This window comes from Anarrhichthys ocellatus, unplaced genomic scaffold, assembly GCF_004355925.1.
Source record: "Anarrhichthys ocellatus isolate YVR2014 unplaced genomic scaffold, GSC_Weel_1.0 scaffold3, whole genome shotgun sequence".
Taxonomy (NCBI): Eukaryota; Metazoa; Chordata; class Actinopteri; order Perciformes; family Anarhichadidae; genus Anarrhichthys; species Anarrhichthys ocellatus.
Genome location: NW_022280033.1, coordinates 6,987,733 through 7,012,566, shown reverse-complemented (window position 1 = coordinate 7,012,566; position 24,834 = coordinate 6,987,733). Strand labels below are relative to the sequence as shown.

Genomic DNA, 24,834 nt, shown 5'->3' with positions numbered 1-24,834 from the left:
TTACTAAATTGTTAAAGGAACAGTGTGAAGGATTTGGCGGAATCTTGCGGTGAGGTTGCAGATTACAACTAAAACGTATCCCGTGTGCCAAGCGTGTAGGAGAACTACAGTGGCCGACGCAAAAACGCGAATGGCCCTATGTAGAACCAGTGTTTGGTTTGTCCATTCTGGGCTCCTGTAGAAACGTGGTTTCTTGAAGAGGACCCACTCTGTATGTAGATACAAATGGTTCATTCTAAGTAAACGAAGGTAAATTTATGGATAAGCTATCCCATTTCTGCCAATAGATCCCCTAAATGCTACACACTGTTCCTTTAAGGATCATTTCTCATTCTTTAAATGTCAAATTGTATTCTACTCAAGCGAGGTTTATTATTTAGGATCACAGTCCCTTTAAAAAAAAAAAAAAAAAAAAAGTAATGATTCTGTGGCTGCTTCGCACATATTCACCCACAGCACTGAGGGTCCAGTCTGATTAATGAGGTGCAGGGACAGTTAAGGCCCACCTGCAGCTCCATCTGGTGCGGATACAGTTCAGTAACAGTGAGGTGACCTAATTCACCGACACTGCATTGAAAACATCATTCCCCCTCTCCAGTGACCCGGGCTGAGCGGTGACCAAGAACCAATGCCAGAACCCACAGGGTACAGTGTGGCCTGACCCACTTAAAGTCTTTTACAAACTGTCTTTTCGAGGTGAACCAGCTGTGCGCAATAAGTTTTGAGATAAGTTAGGTGTTTAAATGTCAGGATAAATAAACCGAAACAGCAGTCCAATATGTCAGATCATAATTTATTATCCAAAGATATGTTTACCTAAACTAAAAGCTAGTCAGATATGTGTCCTATTAGCACAAGGGCACCGGAGCATTTTGTGATGCTTTAGGAGAAACCTACAATATCTTCAGGGTGACGGTACATAAGCAGCAATACGGCACATACAATGTTAAAAAAAACTTTATTTTCACATCACAGCAAACCATGCCGATATAAACTTAGATTTATACATACAGCCATGTGGACAAACTAGCATCTGAGCTTGCATTAAATGTTTTTGCATTAAATGTTGTTTTGAAAAAGGACGTAACTCGTTTGATCTCGTTTCAACTTGTCAGCCCTCGATCATACTTCAATCTATTATATTCACAGCATTACTGGTATTATTGAAAAACACCAATTATATTCAGATTAATCATCATCTTTGTGAGCATGTGCTAAATGATCGATCTCTTGAGCCCCATGTGTGTAGAAGTCATATGCGATTATACCATCTTTGAACTCTTATGCCGTATGTTTTAGTTTTGTAGAAAAATGAGGCAACCCGGGTGATGTTTGGTAGTCAACAACAAATCCTACACATAGGAGCTTAACATGTGACCCATAACTGCTCGAGCAATAAGAAAGTTAAATAATATCTTCTGAATTTACAGCTTTTCACAAAAATGTACAATTCAAAACCTGTGATGCAAAAAGATGAGCTCAGTTTTAAAAGGCGCAGGAGGTGAAATTATCTTTCAAACTGTAATTCAGAGTAAGACGGTGTTGCCTGAGCATGTGCCTGTAAATAATGGTGCCTATAAATCATCGTTTTCCGTCACAGCATTTCTGAGAAGACGGTTGTTAAGTCTTAAGGTCTTGAGCGTCTTGCTGTGTTTTGTGTCATCGTGAATGCGTGTCGTCACTTCCTGTTTGTGGGGTCAGCTGCTGCAGCAGCTCTATGTGGAGCTCGACGCGGCGGAGGAGAGGTGCGTTTTTCTCAGCTCGCAGCAGCTTGGAATACACATTCCTGTAGGTTTTCAACAGCTCCTCATCCTTATTGCTGTATTAAAAACACAAATAACATGGCCATCAGCGAGCACCGTGACAGTTTAAAGGATATTACGCACACCGTAACGGTCTTCTATTCTTGCTCACCTTGGTTTCCGTTTCATCGTCGTCATCAGTTTGATCAGCTGCAGCAGCAGGAAGGAGAAACTCGGCTCAAACACCCCAATTAACTTCATCACTTCCTGGAGGTTCAGTCCGGAGGCGGAGCCACCGACCACATCACGAGACTCTGCCGATTCAGCTGCGTCTGGTTCCCTCAACTACAGCACAAGACGCGAAAGGAAAAGATGTTGTGGGTTTCAGTGCGTGATCCATAAACCGACCAAAGCTCTGCATATAAGCACAACCACGAGAAAGCGTCCTTCCCATCTGTACCTCTATCTGCTCCTCCAGCAGCTCTTTATGAATCAGCAGGAAAGCACAGCGAGTTTCTGCCATGAGCTCCACTGCTCCCGTCAGGCTCTTCAGCTTGGCTGCATTGCTGCTCTGACCTGTGGAAGCACATTATGAAACGTCACTCTGGAGGCCGTGGGTGGGAACGCCGTTTCTCTTGACAAAACCAAAACACGACAACAAGTCACTCACCCGCCATGGTGAACTCGGCAAAGGCCACCCTCTCCAGGAGCGTGCGGAGCAGCTCACAGGGAGCATCTTTGAGGCTGAGGAACAGACAGACCGCCTTGCTGTAGTGGAGCTCTGCCAGGCTGCGATGCTGCTTCCTCAAGTGTTCATCCCCCACCTGTCACACAATTGGAGCATGAAACACGGACATCCTTCTGTGTGTACTTTACTGCTATAAGTAGCTATAGCGTCCCCATCTCCAGTAATCCTATTCTAGTCAGAGTGAAGCTTTATATTCCTGTGTCATTTTGCATGGTTTCATACCTGGTTGCGGAAGCAGCTGTGGTACATGGAGGCCAGGCGGTGGTGGATGGTGGCAGCTCTGTACTGGTAGAGTGGCTGACGAGCCGACTCGGTCTGCAGGTCGCAGTACTTCAGGGACTTCATCATCGCCTCAGTCACCTCCCGCTCAATCTGGGGAAACAAACAGGGATGGATGACTGAATGTTTGATCGCATGTCTTGGCGTTACTGGTGCAAAAAAACAACTGATAATGCATCCATTTAAAGTCACAATGATTGCCTTTTTGGCATCAATGATCATTCAGTCGCAAGATAATCAAAATGTCTGTGATCTTAACTTAATTCCGAATGTTTGTGAAACAAACGCACCTGCTCCTGGGCCTTCCTGGACAGCGGGGCGTAGTCCTGTAGCAGTGTAGCCAGGGTGAAATAGGTCGTGGACAGCTCCCAGTTCACGCTGTCCCACACCGCTGGGTGGTTCTCTCGGCTCGCCAGTGACTTCATAGCCCTCGAGTAGTAGTCTATGGCCTGGGGGTGATACAATAGATAGAATCAAAAGCGTACTAGGCTTAGGGTTAAGATGTAGGGAGAAACAAGCTGATCATTTTCCATCAAGTGTGAATGCTGGATCCAGATTTAAAGACCTAAAGGGTTTGAAATCGCACCTTGTTGTAGTAGAGGGCCTCTTCAGGCGAGAACTCCCCCCGGCTCTGGTCGGCAGACACGGCACAGTGGGCCTGAGCGCAGATTCTCATCAGCCGGCCGGTGTTGCACAGCAGCAAGGCTGTGTTGGTGCTGTCCCCAATGGCTTCAAAGTCCTTCATGCCTTTCTCGAAGAATGCAAAACTCTTTTTCCACATCTCCTGCTCTGCTATGGACACAGACTTCTTCACTGGAAGAGGAGGGGGGCGAAGGAAAGTTAGAAACAGCAACATGGGCAAGGCAGCAATACGTTTGTATGAATTGTTTTTTTTCTGCATTTGATTCAGGTTGGAAGATATTATTTGGTGGTATCTTTCAAGTACAGAAATTCTGTAAATTACATAATTACAGGGGGCTGTATCTATAAATTGAAATGAATAATTGTACTGTTTTCTGTACACTCATAGGTTGATCTGCTGTCTACTAATCCAACATACCTTCTTTCTCAGTCTGCATGGCTGCCGCCTGGTTCATATAGTAGACCCCCATCTCGTTGCGGATGTTGCCCAGCCTTTTGAGCACCTGAGCCAGCTGATCTTTCAAAGCCTCCGAGATCACCAGTTCATACGCCGCCTCGTAGCACTTACTGCTCACAAACAGCTGGTACTCCGGGTCCATGGCCAGGTCTGTTGCCATGTTGAAGGCTGGTGGACAGAGAGTACAGGCATTGATAAATAAATGAAGAGAACAACGTGATAAGACAAGAAACAAGCACTGAAATGTTATTGTGAATGACATTGGTAGAGCTGAAAAGGATAAGAAGACACCTGTTGTGGAGAAGTGTTTGCTAACACCCCTAATTTCAATACATCAAGTAAGAAAGTCGGCCATTGTGTGCTTTAACATGTGTACGTGTCTTTAGTGACCGACCTTGGCAGCTGCTCTCTCTGTGCAGGCTGTGCAGGATCTCCTGGTCCTCTTTGGTCTGGTAGCTGTACTCCTCCAGGTAGGCTGCTCTGTTGTGGGCATTCTGGGCCAACATCAGCTGGATGTCCCCACACAGAGACAGGCACTGGCTGTGAAACTGCAGCATGTGGGGGTGCGGTGTACCGCTCACTGAACAATAGGCATCTAGAGGAAACGGTAGAGGAGGAAGGAAGGGGAAAGATAACTTATTTCGGTAATTTCAGCTGGTAGAAATGACACTCTTTTCAGCAACAACACTGAAAAGCAATAACTATCGTAATGGTGTATTCCAGGATTAGATAAACTCACCGTAACACTGCAGGGATAGCTTGATGTAGCGCAGGGCCCGCCCGTACTTCAGCAGGTTGCTGGCTGCATCAGACAGGACGTAGTAGGCCTTGGACGCTTTGAAGAAGAGCTGCAGCTTCATGCGGTGCTGCCACGAGCCGGGAATCATCCCGGAGCGAGTCGGGTGCTTCTGACTGTGGACCGTGGACTGACCCCTTTCCAGAAGGAGAGAGATGCCTTGCTCAGCAGCGCAGGCTCCTATTGCACTTCTGTCCTCGTATTTAAGAGGAATGGCGGTGTTGGGGTCTGCAGCTGGGAGATCGCTCTCCTTCTTGATGGTGCCGTCCACTGCCTTCAGCCCCTGTGTAGTGCAGTTACAGTTACAGTTACAACACAGTGGCTGACACATGTCTTGGGACACGTCACATTATTAGCATTGTATGAACCCGAAACATAAACATCATGCGGAGACTCGCCTTTAGCACGTAGCTCAGGACGTGTCTGCATCTCTCCTCCTTGTCTAGAGAAACAGGGAAGACACCGCTCGGCTGCAGGGATCAAAAAGAACAAAAGGGAAGGTTATGTTTTGGTGATTACATAAAACATATTTATCCGTGTATTCCACACTGTCCCCTCAGGTCTGTGTAGAAGAAAAGCATTTGGAGGGGCGCTCACCCTGATCTGGTGAGTGGATTTGTATTTCTCCGGGACCGACAGCTCCCCCACAGAGCGGATCACAGCCACAGCTTTGCTGTCGTCCTGCGGGCTGGAGCAGGAGCCGTAGGAGCCGTTCTCGTCGCTGTCCTCCGTCAGCTCCTCCTCTTCCTCCCCGTCTTCGTCGCTGTAGCTGTCCTCTGATCCGCCGGCCCGGAGCGACTCGCCTTCATCTTCTTCCGGAGCCTCGTCGAGCTGGAACAGCTCTGACAGCATGTAGTGGGCGGAGGCGATGATCTGAACAGACGAGGAGACAGAGGAGAGCAGGACTCGAGTCGGGTTCGATCAAATCCTAAGCTATGGCATTCTCAGATGAAAACTGCTTTTACTTTTCACTTTCCCGATGTCTAAATATAGATTCAAAATACTTGTTTTTAAATCCTCGCTCACCTGGGGGTGCCTCTCCTCATCCAGAAGTTTGACGCAGTTCAAGAGAAGCGTTCGGATTGTGCCGTAGTGCTTTCTGTTCTGCCTCGCCTTCAGCATCAAGTTGCTGGCAACTCTGCAACCAACAACAGAAAATACAACGCATTACATTTTGCAGACTTTCATTGTTATTTATGTCGGATTCAAGCAGAAACTCATTTGCAAACAATATCTGTACAAACAACGTGAAAATGGCCGATTCAATCTCTGACCATTTTAAAATATTCAACAGCATAATACTCTTTAAACATCTAATTCAGTCAGCTTAACTAAATATTTTAAATATTACAAATAATAAGCTCATAAAAATACATTTTCTAGGTAAAATATAAAATGTCAAAAGCTATTTTGGGAAAGGAAAACATTTTTTTTTTAATTTGAGAACTGCAGGGATTGTGACGCACAGTCCTTTCCTGAGACTTGCCTGTACAGTAACACTGCCACGGGGAGAGTGAAGGGATTCTGACATTTCTCCTCTTCTGCCTCCTCACACAGAGTAGTAAGATCATAAAGCTTCACAATGTCACTCCCGCTAGCTGTGGATTCAAGAAATAACATTAGAAAATGTCAAGATAAGTACAGAGTGAAGACTTCCTGTTCACTCATCTCCCACCTTTGAAGAGCCAGTAGGTGTGACCCTCTTTGGTGCAGTTGGACTTGAGGAAGGAGAGGATATTTTGGGCGATGTCTTTTACCACCCTTGTGGAGAAGTTTGAATTCTCCAGATGAGGGATGTCCTCTGTTTTTATCATCTCATATTTCTGTAGAAAAAAACAAAACGTGTTATTTTATTTCAGTTATTAAATCAATAAACCAATAATAATAATACTTGCGATGCTGGACGACAACAAACGGTAATTTACCTGAACAATGCCATTGACGTGAAAGCACATGACCAGCTCTGGGACGTTACACATCAGATTGTCGAGCCAGTAGTCGATACCTGTGAGGATGTTGATTGGTTTATTGTTGTCCCTGAAGAACAGTTAGAGAGGTACGCGTTAGATTAAACAGGAATTAAACAGGTTTAAAATTAAACTAAAAAACGCTGCCATTGCATGCACAGATTCATTTGCATTATCTTGCTGACACCCAACAGAAATGCAATTAATATCACATTATTGTCATTTACTCTCTAAATGAGTAATTTCACATCCTTAAAGGGAGCAAATGGTTTAAAAGTCAAACCTGAGTCTCAGACTGACGGCAGGATAGCGACCACCTCCGAAAATAGGCATGTTGGACCCAACCAACATGTGGATGTCTTCAAACGTCCACATTATGTTCCGCACAAAGTCGTTTCTTAAGCCCTGTCAAACGTGTACGCAGACATTAGCCGTAAGCTACCAAACTGTAGCGGTAAGCCATGAAGGAGGGGTGAGAGGTTGTACTACCTGGCTGTTCTCCCCTTCGTCAAAGAGCATCGGGAGGTTTTGCTCTTTGGGTACAGAAGTCACCTGGCCCAGAGCAAACTGGCTGTCCATAGACACACTGCCCTGCACATGGAATAGTCGCAGCGCTGTCAGTATCTAAAAACACTTTCTAAAACATGTCATCCCACTTCTTACTTAACATTTTGATTGGCTACAGCGCACAGGATTGATTCCTAATCAAAGAAGAAATTCACATCATTTCTGAAGTAACATTCCCGCATTAGAGGCTAAATAACAAACAGCTAAGACACCGTACCTGCTTGGGAGCATCTGACTCTTCGGTGTCGGACGCTGCGCTGGTGAAGGCGGTGGGCCATGAAGAACTGTACTCCTCTGCCTCATTCTGCTCCTCCCCGTCATTCGGGTTGTCTGGTACGGGCTCTGCTGCCCCATCACCATTGATACTGCAAACACAGCAGTAGTTATCGGATAAGACTGGGAAGGATGCACCTTAAAATAAAGCGTCGCCTAGCTCCCATAGTAAACCCTACTCGCTTATTTTGTACTCACCTGTAGTAGAGGAACTTTGACAGGATGGCTTTCTGATACCAGTGCTCTTTACTCTTCTTTTTCCTCTGCCACTTCTGATCGATTAGTCGCTGGTAAAACTCTTTCAGCCACGTCCAATCTCCTGTCTACAACACACACACATGACAGGGCCTTAAGCCCCACACTTAAAAGATACTGTCATAAGGAAAAAAGGGTCTGGAGTCCCTGCAGTACCTGAGACGATTGCATGAAGAGCTCTTGAATGTCCAGCTCATCCAGAAGCAACGTCCTCCCCACGCGGTGAACAGCCATACTGACGTGGGACTTGCTGTAGGGAATCTTCAAAAGCTTCTTGATGTTCTGAATGTGACGGAAAACAATGTTAACCCTCAGGTGTATGAGCACGTTTTCAGAAACAAAGAAAGAAATGTGAGCTTTCATAAGAGCTCCACAAACCTCCGAGTCTGACACCACGTCGACATCGTCTCCGATGCAATCGATGAATTCATAAGCCATCCCAAAACTGCAGAAGAGGAGAAAGGAACGTATTCACTTCAGGATCCACAATAAAGCAGAGTATGTGCAGCGAAAGCCTTCATAAATACATGACTGTGCTCACTAAAATGTGTTTAACGTCACAATACATATTAAATTCCCAACATGTAGGTATGACTGTAGACTGGCAAACGCAGCACTCGGTGTGTAACATGAGGTCTTGTACACTCCCGACAATTGTCAACACCATTTTGCAGATCATACATTGGTGATACATGCGTCGTCGGTACTGTGAGAGATTGTTTAGGTGTTTGTATGATTGGTCCCATCAGGAGGGGTGAGGAAAGTGGGCCTACTGGTTAAAGAGACAGTACTGAACTGCTCTGCAGAGACCAGCAGCGTTTCACACTAATAAATATCAGTTGTAGTCACGATGGTATACCTGGAAAAGGGCTTGCTCTTGCTGCTGGACCCTAATACGGTGGTGCCAGCGCTGCCCAGCTGCGGGTTTTCCCTCAGCCAGTTGGCAGGAGGCAGCTTCAGGTCGGTCTTCTCCTGCAGCAGCGCATAGCTGGTGGGAGGTGGGGCGGCACAGTACTTGACCACGGCACGGCTCTTTATCTCACTGTTGCCCGTGCATACGGAGTCCTTCAGGGCGACAGAAGTAAAGTGAGTTACCGTGATTCTGGTGCTTCAGCGTAAACATGTCTAGTCTAACATTAGTTACTCACGTGTTTGCTGTTCTCTCCTGCGCATGGAGGGCCACTGCTGTCTTCCTTGGCGTTATCCTGGAGGACCCCAGGCTCTCTGTCCCCAGCTGATGCGCTCATACTGGACACACGACCGACCCAGCGAGCACTGGCGATTTTCTAACAACCACACCAGCTATCCATGACTTGGATAACTCGTGACAGTCTATGTGTTTGGCAAGGTAACGAGCGAGATACGCGAGTTATCTCGATACAGTGGTCTCTAGTTTGATAGCTTGACAGGCTAGCTCAACGCTGACTCACAAACTGCTGTACAAAATAAGTGTAGTTACACGGTTCTTATATTTAGGAGAGACAACACTCACACGATACACTGTTAACCGTTCTAATGTTCAGCCTTTACTTAAGTAGTTAAGTAATAAGCCTGCAGCTTCTTCTATTTCCATCACCAGCCAGTATGTTGTTGTTAGACCGCACGTTATTACCAGCAGTATCAACTTCCGGTTTCACGGTAAGACAAACTCTAAAACTCATCCTATTTGTTATTTCGACAATCAAAATTACTCCAAATGTTAAGTATAAACTGAACAATTTGAAATAGTAGAACTTTACCTTGTATTAAGGAAAATATTTCAGCTACTGCGACTTTTTGAGATGAATGTATGAACCGGAAGTAGTTTCCGAGCCTTTCTAGAAACGTTGAGCACCTTCTATTCTGTGCTGTTGTATTTTATTCTGAAATGTACTCACATGTCGACTATTAACAGCAAAAAGTAAAGTATTAAAAGTACAACTACAAATGTATATCAAAGCGTGATATCATATTATATTATACTATATTATATTCAGTGGTGGATGAAGTATTGAGGTATTTTATTTATGTAGAAGTAACCAAATGAGAATGTAAAAATAGGACTTGGTTAATAACAAGTCAAAAATGCATTCATAGTTTTACTTAAAGACGAATTACCTTAGCAGCACAAATTCAGATTACTAATGTGTCCATTAGATTTACATAAAATGGAAATTTGTCTTTGGCACGCTCATATAAGACACACGTACCAAGCACAACAATACACAACAATTGTGAAGCAGCTGACTGAACAGGGAGGAGCTGTGAAACTGCTTCAGGCATCATTCCTGTGCTAACGGGTAGGCTGTACGTGTTTTTTTTGTCTTCGACCTAAATCAAGTGGCAGCGGAAGACTCATTAAACCCGCCGCTTCAGGACATTTTTGGGGACCGTGTGACATATTCGTTTTTATTACGATGGCAAGCTGGAAGAATCACGTGCGTGCTCGGCTGCAGCAGAGAGACCAAACTGAGAAACTCCCGTACCTTGGCGTCTTCACAAGCTGTAAGATTCATTATTATTTTCTATTTCAGCATTTGCAATGATGATGTTCTCCCTGTCTTAGTCTGAGGACATGTGCCTGTTTGATTTTAGTGTCTCAGTTGGAGGAACGTTTTGAAATTCGCCAACAATTTTTGGATGATGTTCAGTCCAAGAGGTCAGAAAAGTAGAATTTCACGAAACTAACTTTTGGCCTTTCAGATGATCTGGATGCAAAAAAAACAACCTTAAAATTTAAAATCATTGCACTGTTTGTTTTTTTTCAGTTTAGAAAGAGGTGGCTTTGAAGTTGGGAGAAATATCAGACTGCTTCTACTCCAACTGAGAGAGAGTGAACATCTTGAAGAAAAGGTGGGTGAAATGTGGAGAAATCAGTGATAAACACCATAACATCAGCCTCCAACTGTATGAAAGAGGTTATCAGCTATCATGTCACTATATAAGCAGAAGCAGTTTGCATTAATGGTGATTGGTGTTTTCAACACAGGCAGTGACCCTTGAACTGGTGTGGTCCTCACTTTATCCACCCTTTAATCAATTCATCCTTTTGCTTGTTGCGTCCCCAGCTGTCTCAGACTGTCTCTGACCTGACCACTGTCCTATACCTGAAAGAAGCTGAACTGCAGCACTGGCAGTCACGGTAATTTCAGGTTTTTACTCCAGCCATCACAATGTTTTCTCTCTGCTTTCTTTATACAAAACTGAGTATAATAACAAGAGAAGAATGAACACAGGGTGCCAGTCCTATTGGTTGTTGGGTCACATTTACGAATTCTATGGAAATGATTTGGGATATGTAATGTTTAACAGCTTTTTTTCTTAAAAAAGACAATGTTTTGTTGTTTGTTTGACATAAATATACTGTCTTGATATATTATCAGGGGGTATTAAGGAGTTTTTTTATGATGGGAGGGCGTTGCTTTTAAAAAAATATGAAATATATACAATTCAGCCTCCCTCCTTTACATTGTATCCACCTATCAGACATCATAGAGCAAGTTGGAGAAATGCTGAATTTACAAGTATTTTGTGAACTGTCTAGCAAAGTTATTTTCAACGAATACCTTCCCATAATCGCTGTATATGTTACATAGTAAATAAGAGAATGTTAATATGGTCAGTTTGAGCATATAGTGACTGAACAGCAGACTTGATATAGTTGTTCCAGTGCTCTATTTGATAATCAACAGGTTAAAATTCATAAACCAAAACACCTTGATGAAGAAGCATAAATCAGCTTCAACCAGTTGGTGTTCTTCAGTACTAGTGGATCAACGTGTGGCCCAAAATCCAACATCTAAACGTTTGAAGTAACAATACCCGGAGGTGATCAACGGTACAGTGAACCGCTATGTCATTATTACTTGTCTGTTTCAGTGTGTCCCGCTACCGTCAAGAGGCGCTTACTCTGGCTAAAGGGAGTAACACCCTGAAGGCGACCCTTTCAGAGTTCGAGTTCACCGTTGAGTGTCAATCCAAAGAGTTGGCAGCCCTGCGTGCGGAGCAGAAAGGACTACATGAGGCGTTGGCACAGGCTTTGAGAGAGAAAGAAGAACTTCTGCAGCGATGGATGCAGGAGAAGAGCGAGGAGGCAGACAGGTTGAATAAACACAATGAAATACAGCAACGGTAAGATGATGTGAGCTCGTGACTTTTATAAAGCTCAAACACAACAATTTACTCACTTTGAATGAGAACATAACCACATTTTTGGAGATTTTAAGCTGTCGCTGATCACTGCTTTTCCCCAGATGGCAACGTTTGGCCCAACAGCTGAAGAAGCACTTCCATAGAGAGATGAGAAAGGAGTGTGTTCCCATAGTGACGAGCTCTTGGAGTGGTGAAACAGAAACGCCAACATCAGTCATTCAGAGTAAGAATCAGCATTCTCTTCAAAATATGAATGCATAATGTAGTAGGTGCAATCAAATGGCTGCCTCTCAATTTACAACCATTAGTTCACCTCAGTGCTGCACACACTGACCCTCTGAGGCACCTAGAGCCTTCATCAACAGCATCCTTATGACCGCCTTAATTAAGAGGGTGTAGTTGATGAGGTTAAGACAATGTACTGTGATCAACAAAGCGCTGATGAGTGCCCATTTAGCCTTCATGAAATAACTCAGTGGGGAATAATACCAGAAGTCAGTTCAAAGCCAGTCACCCAAGTGACTACTGGACCTGGACAAAGACTGTGAAAGCATGTTACTTCAGGACGCAGCCATGTTTATGCATTTGTGTGCTTCCTGTTAGACATGAAAAGACATAAAAACGTAAACGTGGTTGGTATTTTGCAGCGTGATTCCAGTATGTTTAGACTTGATATACTTAACTCCTTTCAGGCCAATAAAAAGGGGCGCTCAGACCACAACCATGTCTCAGCAGTGGCAAAAGTGTAATATTCCCACGGGATCCTGGAGGCGACAGTCCTCAGCACAAAGGTTACCTCTCCGTACACTTTCCATTTCGCTGTTCTCCATTTGCGTGTAGTTGAAAAACTATTTGTCCATATTTGAGGCCAGAAAGATTACAAGCGGCCCTTTAAAACGTATCTGTTGTCTTAATTAACCTAAAGATGTATTTAAAGATCCACCCCGTTTTCTAAATATATTGTTTAATTTAGACTTTCTTAAGAATGCCTAATTTCTACATTTGCTGCTTTTAACATAAATCCCCCTTTCCCTAATGTCAGTTACACTCCAGTTATCTTATCACATCTGGACTTTGTCCTGATTAACCGTCTGTCACTGAAGATAGTTTAAAATCCTTCCACTTTTGAGGCGATAAACCACTTCTGCTCATGTAGTTCACATCATTTCAATTGCAACAGCTGGTGTTGTACAGTCAGGGCTTTGTATTAGTGACTATGTGCCTCTTTCAACTCTTAACTACGTATATTTGTAAAGAAAATCATGTGAATCATTTTTATTTCTTAAATGAATTTGTACTTTAACATATTTTGAAAAATAACTTTGAATAACTAACAAAATGGAAAAAAAACTATTCCATTTGAATATGTTATTTTATATAAGTATGTATTGTTGTTTTTATAAATCCAGTGTTGTAAAAAATAAAGTCACTTATTTGCTCATTTTGTTTTTGTCATCCATCAGAGTGGTTGAAATCGTGGTTTCGTGGTTGAAATCAAATGTTGCTCTCCTTGTACATCTCAAACACGGTAAACAAAATTAGCAAAATAAACTCCTCAATAAAGGCTTTCTGTCTAATTTCTCCAGATTTATATTCAGAGACTTAAAAGACAGGAAATCCAATATTGTACATTTCATTTCTTAATTTGTTTAAATGTAATATTGAACAGTTATTATTTGATTTTCTTTTAGTGCCAGAATTCCAGCTCCACATCTCCATGGCAAAATGTGATCAAATTTCATGTTGTTTTGCATGCAGCGGCATGTTTCCATGGTCACCAGTGTGTTTGCAGTAGTTGGACAGTGCGTGTGTGTGTGTGTGTGTGTGTGTGTGCCTGTGCTGTAGTAGTGAAACTACTCTCAAACTCTATTAAAATGGTAAAAGGTGGAAAGCGATATTCTTCGATGAGCAATGATGGCAAATGGGTAAGAAATGATTCATTTCAACACATAATCAGATCATTACAAATCAAAACATTCGAACCTGGCTGTGTAATAAGCTTTTCTTTCATTTCTTTCTCAGTTTGCTCATCCAGTATTACCAGAAGATGAGACCAGGAGTCGGGAGCTTTGTACAAGCACTGGGACCATGCTGACTCAGGTTCAATCATCATTGCCTCAGGCTTTGAACATAGAGCGCTATCCTAAATGGAGAACTCAGCAGGTGTGTATGTACACTAGATAATAGTATTTGTCATGACCGTGTTTTTCACTGCTATGGCCCAGGGCTTTGAACGATTCCATTGCACTTCAGCAAAGAAAGAGCCTGCCTCCTCATTTTATCCCATTCCACGGCATTCAGTTGTATCGTACTAGACACTGTCTTCATAAACACTTTCACAGAAATCCAGAGAATATCCATTCTCCGACCATGACAACAAGCGTGCCTTCAAAGACGACATCTCGGTCTTCAGTCATGTGAGTATAAACACAAATTCAGTCCGTTATGAAATGTGTAATGCACCTTGAAAGGAAACCATATCTTTTGCATGTTGGTATACTTCAGGGTGTGGGGCTCAGGAAGTGTCTCGGTGAGCACAGTCAGCAAAACACCCTCTTCTGCTTGTGCGACGATGGAGCTTACAGCAGCCCCGAAGGGACTGGGAGGAACATTACGGTCCACCAGGCTGACTTTACGATGAAGCAGGCTGTTAATGTTCCAACCGGCAACAGGCGGTTCCCCCGCAACCACAAGCAGAAGTCTGCAGAGGCAGCTTTGTCGCAAGCAGGGGAGACATTCCTGTGGTTTGGACGACACGACTCCAACCACTCGGAGACCCTGCAAGCGCGAGCAGCTACCAACTGCTCCGCACCATCCCAGCCCTAAGATAGCAGTAGATGGCTCACTGAGTTGGCGCAGCATAGAAGGGGGTCAGGTGAACTTTGTGGAGGTCCAGCTGTCAAATAAATAATCTTTTTCAGAATCAGAATACATTTTTCTTCTTTGCCAAAACCGAGTGCCTACATTACCCATAGTGCAACTGGACCACAGATGGCTCAGTCAGATGTTTGGGTGTGTTACGCTAGTTGCAGCCTGGAGCTGCTAACCTCAAGCGGACTAAGCGCACTGTTATGAATAATAGCATGTGTCGTGAGTGCATATGAAAGTACGCTAACATGAATTATGTGAAGCAACTTTTTACAAGTTTCACCGTCATGGAACTTTTCTTAAGTGCGAAAAAGGGGAGCAATGAAATTGTTGCTATGGAAGTATCTAAAACCTAATCATAGGCGTTCATGATCCTCTGTGGCCATTGCAGAGCAGTAGAACGTCACAGTTTCACCAGCAGAGGGCAGCAGATCTGCACGAGTTATCGGTTGGCCTGTTAATCCACTGAGTTGTTCATTAACCAAGCTGTGTGAGAAATGTAATAACCAAAACCCCTGTGTAATGTGCATGCTCTGGAGAAAATGCGGGGGGGGAAATAATTAGAAAAATAAACCAGCTATTTTTATCCAATGCACATCAATATGAAGACATTAATTTAGAGCATGTTAAATAAATTAGGTTTGATTTGAGTCATAATTCATGGGTTTGTTTCACCCGTGAGGATGAAAGAGATGGATATGTGTGCGTGTGTGTCTCCTATAGGAGAGGAGAAAGCGTGGGAGAATAACGGAGAGCACGGCTCAAAGAAAGGCACTTAAGTGAAGAGCATCCCCAACCACTTTCTCCAGTAGCTGATGTTTTCTCCAGAGTACGTTCTGACCAGCTGCTTTCTGTCTTTAAGTAGCCATCAGGGAGATGGGTTTTTTCTCCCAAGCTTTGTTTCAGCTGTGCTAATTAGCTGATCCGCACACGGCACCAACCTTGTAGGAGTTTGTTTCACTTTTAAAAGGTGACATACAGCTCATGCTTCTTCTTTTTAAATGGCGAGAGACAAAAGATGTGAGACATCCATTTGGAGCCGCTGCCCCTTTGTTTTTCCACTTTGAGATAATCTCGCACGTTGCTGCCAAAAAACGGATTTCTTGATGCAGGTGCACGACTGACACGAGGTTGTTTTTAATGACGATACCTTTGATAAAACAGAAAAAAACAGGTGCACAGATAAAACAAAATTTAAAAAAAGGTTCCAGCACTATTTTAACACACACTTTGCCATGTCACTGAAACAGAAACCTACAGTAGCCTAAAGTAGATGTTAACATTTTTGATAGTCAGAGCGTACCTTATTAATTAATCTAAAAGAAGAGTGGTGTTGACGAGAGGGAAAGAAGTGTTTATTAATTAAGTTTGACAGTTTAGTTCTGTCCTCTCTTGACTGGTTGTCTGCCACCTCTGTTCCTGTGGGTGCAGTTTGCAGACTACACTTTGCTGCAACTCGAACGACTCCTCCGCAACAGGAGCCACCAACACTTGATAATCAGAAACTCTCATTAGCTCTGTCAGAACAGCAGTAAGGGTTTTTAATACTTTCACAGAGGGGATAGGAGAGCGTGCTGAGATTGCGTGTCAATCATTAGTCAGTATGTGGTTAGGTGTAATGTATGTGCCACGTTAGGATATCTGTCTATCTATCTATATATATATATATATAGATATCATGTAGATGTAAAACCGCGAGTATATGTAAATACAGCTGCTTGGTGGAATATCAAACCTTGTCCCAAGGACAAAAGACACATCTCAGTAAACAAGCATTCAACCACCAAAGCCTTGCACTTCATGAATACTAAATCAGACACTTTGAATCCTACCTCTTTGGTGTTAGGAGGCCCTAGTCTGGATTCTTACCATTCACTGTGATTTATTCGCAGGTGCATGTGTCTCTTTGATGTGTTGAGTTGAGAGGTTTTGCACCTGTTAGAGAAAAAAAAAATGCTTTGAAAACAAGAAGTGGATTTGCCAGACAGTCAAAATGACAGCAACAGAAGTGTGTGTGTGTGTGTGTGTGTGTGTGTGTGTGTGTGTGTGTGTGTGAGAGAGAGAGAGAGAGAGAGAGAGAGTTTTCTTTTCAAAAAAGGGCTGCTGTGCTGTTTTGACATACTCTGTTGTGCGCAACGCAAAATCACTTTTTGTCAAAAATCCTCCTTTTTTTTTTTTTATTTTTTTTTTTTTGTGTCTCGTTTCAGTTTTGGCTTCTGTTCTGACACTATGACGTTGTGTGTTTTGCATTCTGTCTATTACCTATTCATTAGAGAGGTGACTTGGAAAGAGAGTTGCCATGGAGATGTTTCGGTTAAATCTCAAAATCTCAAAGATTTTTTTTCCTGTTTATTCTTTTGCCAATTATAATTAATGTCTAGCTTCCCCGATTTCTTTAGATATTTCCTCTCTCTTCTTATATTCTTTTTAATAAGGTATCAAGGCTCACAGTGGGACTCTTCCTTCTGCTTAACATTTCATCTGGTTCAGCTTCCTGTGCAAATACTAACCGTAAAAGTCCAAAACAGCCAGAGAGTTGACTCCCTTAGCTGGGTTAAACTACCCAACTGTAAGACTCCTTCCAATCTCCTGTCAGTCATTCCACTTGCAGTACTTACAATTCTCTGGCAGTTCTTTTTTTTTTTTTTTTTTCACTCACCAGCCAGTTGGTGAGTGTCCCCTGGCAGCCTTGTGGTCCTTGTTGCAGTAATGGTCAGGGGCCCTCCAGAGTCTGAGGGTGGTGATAGAGGTGGCTGGCTATCTAATTTCCACAGGGGACAAGATAACATCGTGAGAACATTCCCATCACTCGAGGAGTTTGTTCAGTGGAGATAAGAGCTGCCCAGCTCAGCTCTGTGTGTGTGTGTGTGTGTGTGTGTGTGTGGTTTTGTGTCTTTGCACTGTGCATGTGTGTTTAAACGGAGTACTTTGAGCTTGTTAGCTGCAGTCCTGCTCCCCATGTTGCAGCTGTGAGGTCCGCAGACCTGACATCATGGCATCGAGCAGCGCTCCAGAAGCACTGCCTCAGAAGATCAGACCTCTCCTTGCACTACATCACACTCCATGTCTTTTTCAAACCTCCGACACAGTTTGCATGCTAATTTATGTGTAGGTGGTGAGATATAATTACATTAGGCTGGTTGTAAACAAGTACCCCACCCACAAGGGAACAAGAAAGTACTTTAAACAAGGATGGATGAATTTATCATGCACATATTATATGAAGAAATTAATCTGTGTCAGTTTGCAAGCGTAGCTGATGTAGCTGCGATTTAACAGCACAATTGTGCTAAATAAGAGTGAATAAGATTGATTTGGTTTCATCTAAGTCCTTGAATGTCAAATTAGATATTTGCTAAGTGCTTTTTCAAGCAGAACCAGCTTTTAGGATTCCTGATCGTGTGTTTTGTTGTATATTTAAAGTAAGAGGCAACAATGCAGAGGCAACCTTCAGGTGACACGATTGGACACTTGTTATCTTCTGCTCGGAAACACACTTCTTCGCTCAAACAGTGGCTCAGTTCGGCTTGACACGTTTGTATAGTATTACCAAGTATTTCATCACTACTTATGAAGCTCCACCTCTTAGTTTCATCAAGTCTGCTGTTCCTTCATAACCACAGCATTGGAAAAAAATCTAATTTGCAGATCAAGAACCCGACCACCGACCCACAGAATCTGATTCTCTACACTGTCTCTCATACTTGATGTGTAGACTGATGGGCATTTCAACAAATGAAGTTAGTCACATTTGGAGCAGATAAATTCTGTTCCTTCAGTTGATATCTTCTGTGCTCACAGTATAAAGACTGTTGTTGTTTTCGAGAACTTCCTGCTTTCAGATCCGTTATCTACAGTTCAGCCTTGGAAACAGCTTGAACATCTCACATAACCATTCACAGTATTCTATTTCCTGCTGTAGGAGGAAGCAAACGCATCCACAGACCTCACAACAAGTGTAATTAACTGTTTTCCCACTTATTCTCCAGTCAAAGGGGTAAATCTGCTTCATTTGCATTCTGTTGGAGGCATAAGCATAGGCCAATGACGGAATCCTTGTGTCTTTTCAAGGCTGCTATGAATGTGTCAGAGGACTTAATGTAGTGGAATATAATTAGATATAAGTGCGGCCAGAGTGGTTTTGTGTGGCTTTGTTTGAATCATATTATGCCATCTCAAAAGACGTTCCGCTGCTACACTGTATGTGCACTTAGTGGAGGAGGTGCTGAACATGCAGTACAATGGCACACTCTTATCAATCTGACATTATCAAATGTAAATTACACTCCAGTGAGCTTCTCATTACAGTACCCCATATGTAGTGGGTGTCATAAGTTCTTTAATTCTCAATTTAACATTACCTCCACTTTTTAGCAGCTGATAAGCACAAGACTCATAAGAGAGGTCACTCCAGAGAGGTAGCAGGGTTAAGCATAGTGACATATACAAGGTTACTTTGAATGGAACCAAATAATTTGATCGAATAAAAATGTATGAATGTTCGGACTGAATGAATAAATATATTCACAGTTTATTTTGAAATCGAAGACTAAAGCAAAAGACCTCAGCGTTGTAGTACGCATTCAGGACCTAGTAAGAGGAAATGCTATGCAATGAAGTGATTTACGCACAAGAGACTGATTCAAGGTTGCAATGAAATATTCCTTCAAATGAAGTAAAGAGTGGTGCAGCATAAGAATAACCCCGTCTTTAAAGATTAACATAACCCTTGGAGGTGTTATTGTATCCCAGTACCCAAGTCAAGACTTCAGCAGGTGCAGAACAGCTCTCCCTCTCTGTGAGTTACTGCATTAAGTCCCTCAAATTTAGCAGCACAATCATGAGCCTCCCGTTCACTCTCAGGAGTAGAAGAATCGCTTTGCATTTTAAAAAGGTCAAACACTCAGATCTCTGCCAGGAGGAATTGAGGGAAGAAATAATGTCTCTCTGCAGAAATATGCAGTCGCACACTACTGATCCTCTCAAATACCCGCTGTACAGTGAAGAGATTAGAGGTGTGTGTGTGTGTGTTGACTGTCATCCTCGAACAGCCAGTCTATAAACAAAGGCAAATCATAGTAGCAAACCCTAATGGTGTGCACATTTTAATAATTTCCAGGACTGAATTGATTTAGTACAACCAGATTCTTAAACTATAGGGACTGGAGTAATAATAAAAAGGGGGAACATAGTCATCTCATTTAATTGTTATTTGAAATGTGCAGAGAAAAAGCACAGGAAGGTGATTTACTCAGTGACCTATAATAAACATAACGAAGCATACGCTTATAATTAGCAAACACAGCCTTTTGCCAGATTAAAGCTGTAACAATGCAGCAGATTTTGACCTCTTTTAAATGACAACAAGATGGCAAGTTCAGGAAATCAGCATACAGTATATGTTGCATCACGCAGGCAATTTTAAATAATTGATTAATATACTGCATCATTGACTTGGGCATTCATCAGCAGACTTTAGTGAATAAGTGCCTTTGTGTTTGTTGTTTTATTTATTTGGGAGAAAGGGAGGCCTTCATCTAAATCTGATTTTGACTTACAACCTCACAGCAGTAACTTAGACTGTTTCCTCTGCCTCTTCCTCCTCCTGCCGTCCATCCCCTCTGCTGCCATTGAAAGCATATGCTTCAGTTGGTGTCCCCTGTTGGCTGGTGTTGGTCTTTGGATTGTTTGGGTTTATGCCCAGGAGTTACATTGTGCTGCAGACAAAATGACCACAGGGAAAGATGCACTCAGGACAAGGCCAAGAGCCCCCCAGGCCTGGGACCACACACGCAGTGCATATGGTAGAGGAGCTACAGAATAGAAGGTAGGCATTAATGATTCATCCATTGCTAACGGTGATTTTCTTTGTCTTTGTGGAAAGCTCCAATTAAAGACAACTATTTGCTGGAAGTGTTGGAAAGGGATGGAGGGATTAAAGTGACCAGAAAAATCCAAAGATGCTCTCGACCATCTGCGCCGTGTTATTTAAGGCCCGCGCTGCAGAGTGAATGAATTGACGGTCCACAGTTACTCTACTGCTCAGACTGAGACTAAAAAAAGGGAGAATATGGATTGCATGTTTTAAGCATGACATCAAGGCACAGCTGCAGTTGTTGCGATCTGCACCTGTGGCAGAAAGAGGAGGGATGAACAGAGTGAACATGAAGTTGAGCTCCAAATCTATCTATGTAACATTGCAGGCTATATATCTGTGTGTCTGTACAACAGGAACAGTTACAGCCAGGGCCGCAGGCAGGGTTTTAGACATACAGACGTCGACTCTCAAGTCCCGCCAACACAGCAGAAAATATTGATTAAACAGACATCAAAGAGAAAGTCTGTAGAATGTTCTAATTGTGAGAATCTTTCCTTTTATGACTATAACTGTTCATGTATATTCCCCAAAGGTCTAAATACTGTTGCATATCTGCACTTCCATATAATCAGCCTGTATACCAAGGATGTGTAACTTTCAAATATAGAATGTAAATACCCCCTGGGTGCTGATTTGTCGTAGATTAAGGAATGTAAACCCCAGGAACACGCTTCTATTGAGTTACAGAAGATAGAGGGAAACAGTGGCTCAACTAAATCACGTTTTTAAGCGAAGATTGATTTACACATCGCTAAATTAATATGGATTGCTCCGTTTAGCGAGCTAATTCCTAATTAGAGATTAGTTGCTAAAGATTTGCACCCAGTGTCTAACTGAACCAACTGCTGAAAAACGAATGTTGATATATATCCAATTTAGATTGAAAAGTGTGAGTATAGTATAGAGTCCAATTATAGACTAACCATCAATTAGACGGCATTGAACCTCTACATCTATATCAAAATAATGACCATAGGATTCACTTTTTACTCAAATTTGTTTGTCTTATTGCTGTTTATCCTCTGACTAGGCTAAAACACGGCTAGATTTTGGCTGTCAGTAAAAGTTTAGTTGACTAAACGTCTTACCATAGCCTAAGTATAGCCTAGTTAGTATACAACTACACATATATATACGTCAAAACACCCAAATAATAGCTATACGATTCACTTTTTACTCAAATTTAACTGGGTCTGGTAACAAATGCTATAGCTAATTGTCTAATATACTTCAAATTGCTGTAACCATCACTGCATCCCATTATGAATCAAAATTGAATGTAGGTCTATTTAAGGTCATTTCCTTACCACACACTCTGGAGCTTTTACTGGCGCAGGATTGTCTCTAACTTCCTTTTTTCATTAAAAAAAAATAAAATAAATGTATCCGAGAACTTTAGCTGGCTAACAGAGGCAAAACACGTTTTTCTCTATGATGTGTCGTGATTGGCGTGGTGACATTTAAACGTTACTGGTCATTGAAATTATGCTTTCTTTGAATATGTATGTGATTTTTTGAGCACATTTAGACGTAAAATTAACTAGCTTTGTAAATTACATTAATTAATTAATTTATTTAATCTAACCATTTAGCAGTACCTCCGCAGCCCACTAGATGGCGCTTGGAGGCCCACCAGTGGTTGAGAGTCGCTGCTTTAAACTGCTGGAATACTGAATCTGAAAATCATATTTCACCATGTATGCAGACAGTATACTCATATTCATATGCTGGCCACATAAAGGCATTGATAGTTAAGTTTAATAAGTTGGCCAACAAAACAAAATTTGAAAGGTTTGTTACAGCTTATTGTGGAGTGACCGCCTATTTAGCGTTATCCTACTAATGTAGCCTAGTTGACTGCTTTTGATTGGAGGGTCGCTAGATGTTTTATGGTAATTTACACATGAATAAAGTCTTAACCGGCTAAAGACTCATTTTTTTTAATGATGTAGCTAATTTAGAAGTTAGGTAGAAGTCTAAACAAATAGTACCCAAAACTTTCATGACCTCAGTAGCTACGGCTTTGTTTATAGAAACATTTAGAGTACACATCTGCATTGTATTGATGTATATTCATATTACCTGGCCTTTAAACTTTTTGCTGAAATAGGCTAATATTTTGAAAAATGGAATTGCATCGGATTGGCCATTCAGACTTCAAACTACCCGAAATTAGCCAGCAAAAAAAAAAACAATCGAGTCCAAAAAGGACATATATCACCATCACAAACCGCCTTTCTCGAAATGTCCCCCTGTCCCATCTCCATCAACGGCATGTCCCCCCCGTGTTGTGTTCTGCTGTGTGTGCGCGCGCGGGTCCGCGTGTGCGTGTATGTGTGAGGGAGAAGTGGGCAAAGGCTCCGCCTCACTCAAAAAGCGAGAGAAAAAAAAAAGGAAAAGCAAACTGATACACACCTCTCAATTCTGGCAGGAGGAAAAGAATAGGAGTGTTTATGAACCGTAGAAGTAAACAGCAGGATAACCAGGCACACCGACGCGACTTCCCCCCCGTAACAAACGACACCAAGGCACCGTTTCCCAGCGCCGGAGATTGTCCCGTTGCGTTCAGGATTAAGTTTTTTTTATTTTTATGTCATCTAAAAGGTGGATCATTATCTAAATCCGAGATAACAAGCGAATTTGAAATGCGTAGCCTGCGATGCTATTTCTGGAGCCCCCAAAGCCGACGTTTGAACTCTCAGTAAACATCCAGTCGAGGTAGGATTCAAGATTATTGCAAAAAAAAAAAGGTGGTGTAAAAATATTTCAGTGTGTGCTCCACCGGGGTCTAGTTTGAAAGCTAGACTCGCGTCGCTGCCCATGTGTCCCTGCGCCATCGGCAAGGAGGGACAAGAGAGGCTGGGAGTAGACATGAGCCGATACACTTCACAGTGGTGTGGGAATAGGTTTGATTAAGGTCCTAATGAGCTGGGCAGCTACAGGGTAATGGTCAACTTAAATATATAATACATACATATATATATATATATATATATATATATATTGTAAATATTGATGGGCTGCTTTTCAAAAATACATTTGAAATCATAGAGACTTAAAGAGTTTGATCAAAAGTTTGGCACAAGTGTGTTTTGTTTTTTTTTGCAACATTTCTTGCAAGCGTGCACACAACCAAATAAATCTAGTTTGAACTTAACTTATCTGTGGCCTACTAATTAATGAGGGCTTAATTAGGGACCCAACATGAGCACATTTTGATAGATGGATGAGTTTTGACAGGCACAGTGGGCATTGGTTCCCAACTCTCCCCTCTTCTTCTTCTTTTCTTTTTTCTTTTTTTTTACTGCATTTTGAGGCTCCAGTGGAAGAAAGATTCAAGTGGAGGAGGAGGAGGAGGAGGAGGGCGGCTCCATTGTCTGGCCAGTGAAGGGGTGGGGATTGAGACTCTATGCAGATGTGCTCCTGGCAACGGACATCTGCTCTCCCCCTGTGGGCATTGTCACAACAGGCAGGGGAACTTAGAGTGGAGCCTGCCCGCAGAGAAAAGGCCTTTGTTGATGATATATGCAGGCCGTGGCCCACACCCTTCCACTGGCGAATGTTTGCGTTTTATTTCAAAAACATTTGATCATCTCAAGTGTCAAACAAATGAGTTGCCGGTGATGCCACAGATACAGCATAGATAAGAAAGTCATTTGCTTGCTGGGATTTTCTTTCCCCCACCTGCAACACCACCCTCCCTGTTCGCCTCTCCCTATCCTTCCCCTCATCCGCCGCCTTTAACTCCGCTGGGGGTTGAACTTCCTCTCACGTCCTTGTGGCCCTGCATGTGTGTTATGTGATATGAAAGCTGGCCTCCCAAGGCAAACGCATCACAGACGGCAGCGCAATGTACACGGCAGCTCCTATCAGGCCTTTTTGATTCATCGGCGAGGAGAAGAATGCCGAGAAAATGCTAAACCAGTGCTTTAATATTCATGATATCATGCATAGGGCTTGTGCTTGACGGTAGCTATCAGTGTTGACGTGTGTGTGTGTGTGTGTGGGTGTGTGTGTGTGTGTGTTTGTATTGGAAATCAGGAGCCTCATTTGCCTCAAAAGATATTCCCCAGTGACTGCCGGAGTCGGTGTACTGTGATTACTAACATGATTTGTGCTTGCAGAGAGCACATGTTGTACATGGCGGATCTGCTGTACAACATGCTTGTGTAGGGACTCATTTGTGTGTGTGTGTGTGTGTGTGTGTGTGTGTGTGTGTGTGTGTGTGTGT

At 42.7% G+C, this 24,834-nt stretch overlaps 3 protein-coding genes across 11 annotated transcripts in view; 2 read left to right on the top strand and 1 right to left on the bottom strand.

The window, feature by feature from the left end:
• Nucleotides 1-941: 941 nt before the first annotated feature.
• Nucleotides 942-9,533, bottom strand: edrf1 (erythroid differentiation regulatory factor 1). Its single transcript, XM_031878043.1, has 24 exons — nt 8,875-9,533; nt 8,586-8,791; nt 8,105-8,171; nt 7,883-8,008; nt 7,670-7,794; nt 7,416-7,563; nt 7,121-7,222; nt 6,915-7,036; nt 6,590-6,701; nt 6,340-6,487; nt 6,151-6,262; nt 5,691-5,802; nt 5,262-5,537; nt 5,063-5,134; nt 4,608-4,947; nt 4,263-4,463; nt 3,830-4,036; nt 3,356-3,582; nt 3,060-3,218; nt 2,713-2,862; nt 2,413-2,566; nt 2,203-2,318; nt 1,915-2,087; nt 942-1,819 (listed from the first exon to the last, which is right to left on the bottom strand). The coding sequence occupies exons 1-24, from the start codon at nt 8,971-8,973 to the stop codon at nt 1,660-1,662; spliced, it is 3,714 nt and encodes a 1,237-aa protein (XP_031733903.1). The 5' UTR covers nt 8,974-9,533; the 3' UTR covers nt 942-1,659.
• Nucleotides 8,604-15,778, top strand: LOC116400289 (autophagy-related protein 16-1). 7 transcript variants are annotated; one of them, XR_004213908.1, is made up of 11 exons: nt 8,605-8,812; nt 8,904-9,074; nt 10,047-10,210; nt 10,301-10,364; nt 10,474-10,558; nt 10,774-10,847; nt 11,585-11,836; nt 11,959-12,648; nt 13,321-13,385; nt 13,549-13,782; nt 13,880-14,452. XR_004213908.1 is itself a non-coding variant. In XM_031878071.1 (10 exons), the coding sequence occupies exons 2-9, from the start codon at nt 9,061-9,063 to the stop codon at nt 13,347-13,349; spliced, it is 804 nt and encodes a 267-aa protein (XP_031733931.1). In that variant the 5' UTR covers nt 8,604-8,812; nt 8,904-9,060; the 3' UTR covers nt 13,350-13,385; nt 13,549-13,940. The 7 variants fall into 7 exon arrangements, 6 of the variants coding, with proteins under 6 accessions (XP_031733931.1, XP_031733946.1, XP_031733953.1 ...); XM_031878071.1 differs by having other exon boundaries at nt 8,604-8,812; nt 11,959-12,080; nt 13,549-13,940; XM_031878086.1 differs by lacking the exons at nt 13,321-13,385; nt 13,549-13,782; nt 13,880-14,452 and having other exon boundaries at nt 8,604-8,812; nt 11,959-12,080; nt 12,550-13,176.
• Nucleotides 15,779-22,975: 7,197 nt separating this feature from the next.
• ctbp2a (C-terminal binding protein 2a) overlaps nt 22,976-24,834 on the top strand; it is a 55,023-nt gene continuing 53,164 nt past the window's right edge. Inside the window, exon 1 of one of the 3 annotated variants that reach the window (XM_031840246.1) lies at nt 22,976-23,321. The gene's annotated coding sequence lies outside the window, so the exon portion shown is untranslated. The remainder of the gene's footprint in view (nt 23,322-24,834) is intronic. The other 2 variants (XM_031840269.1, XM_031840263.1) reach the window with 2 other exon arrangements.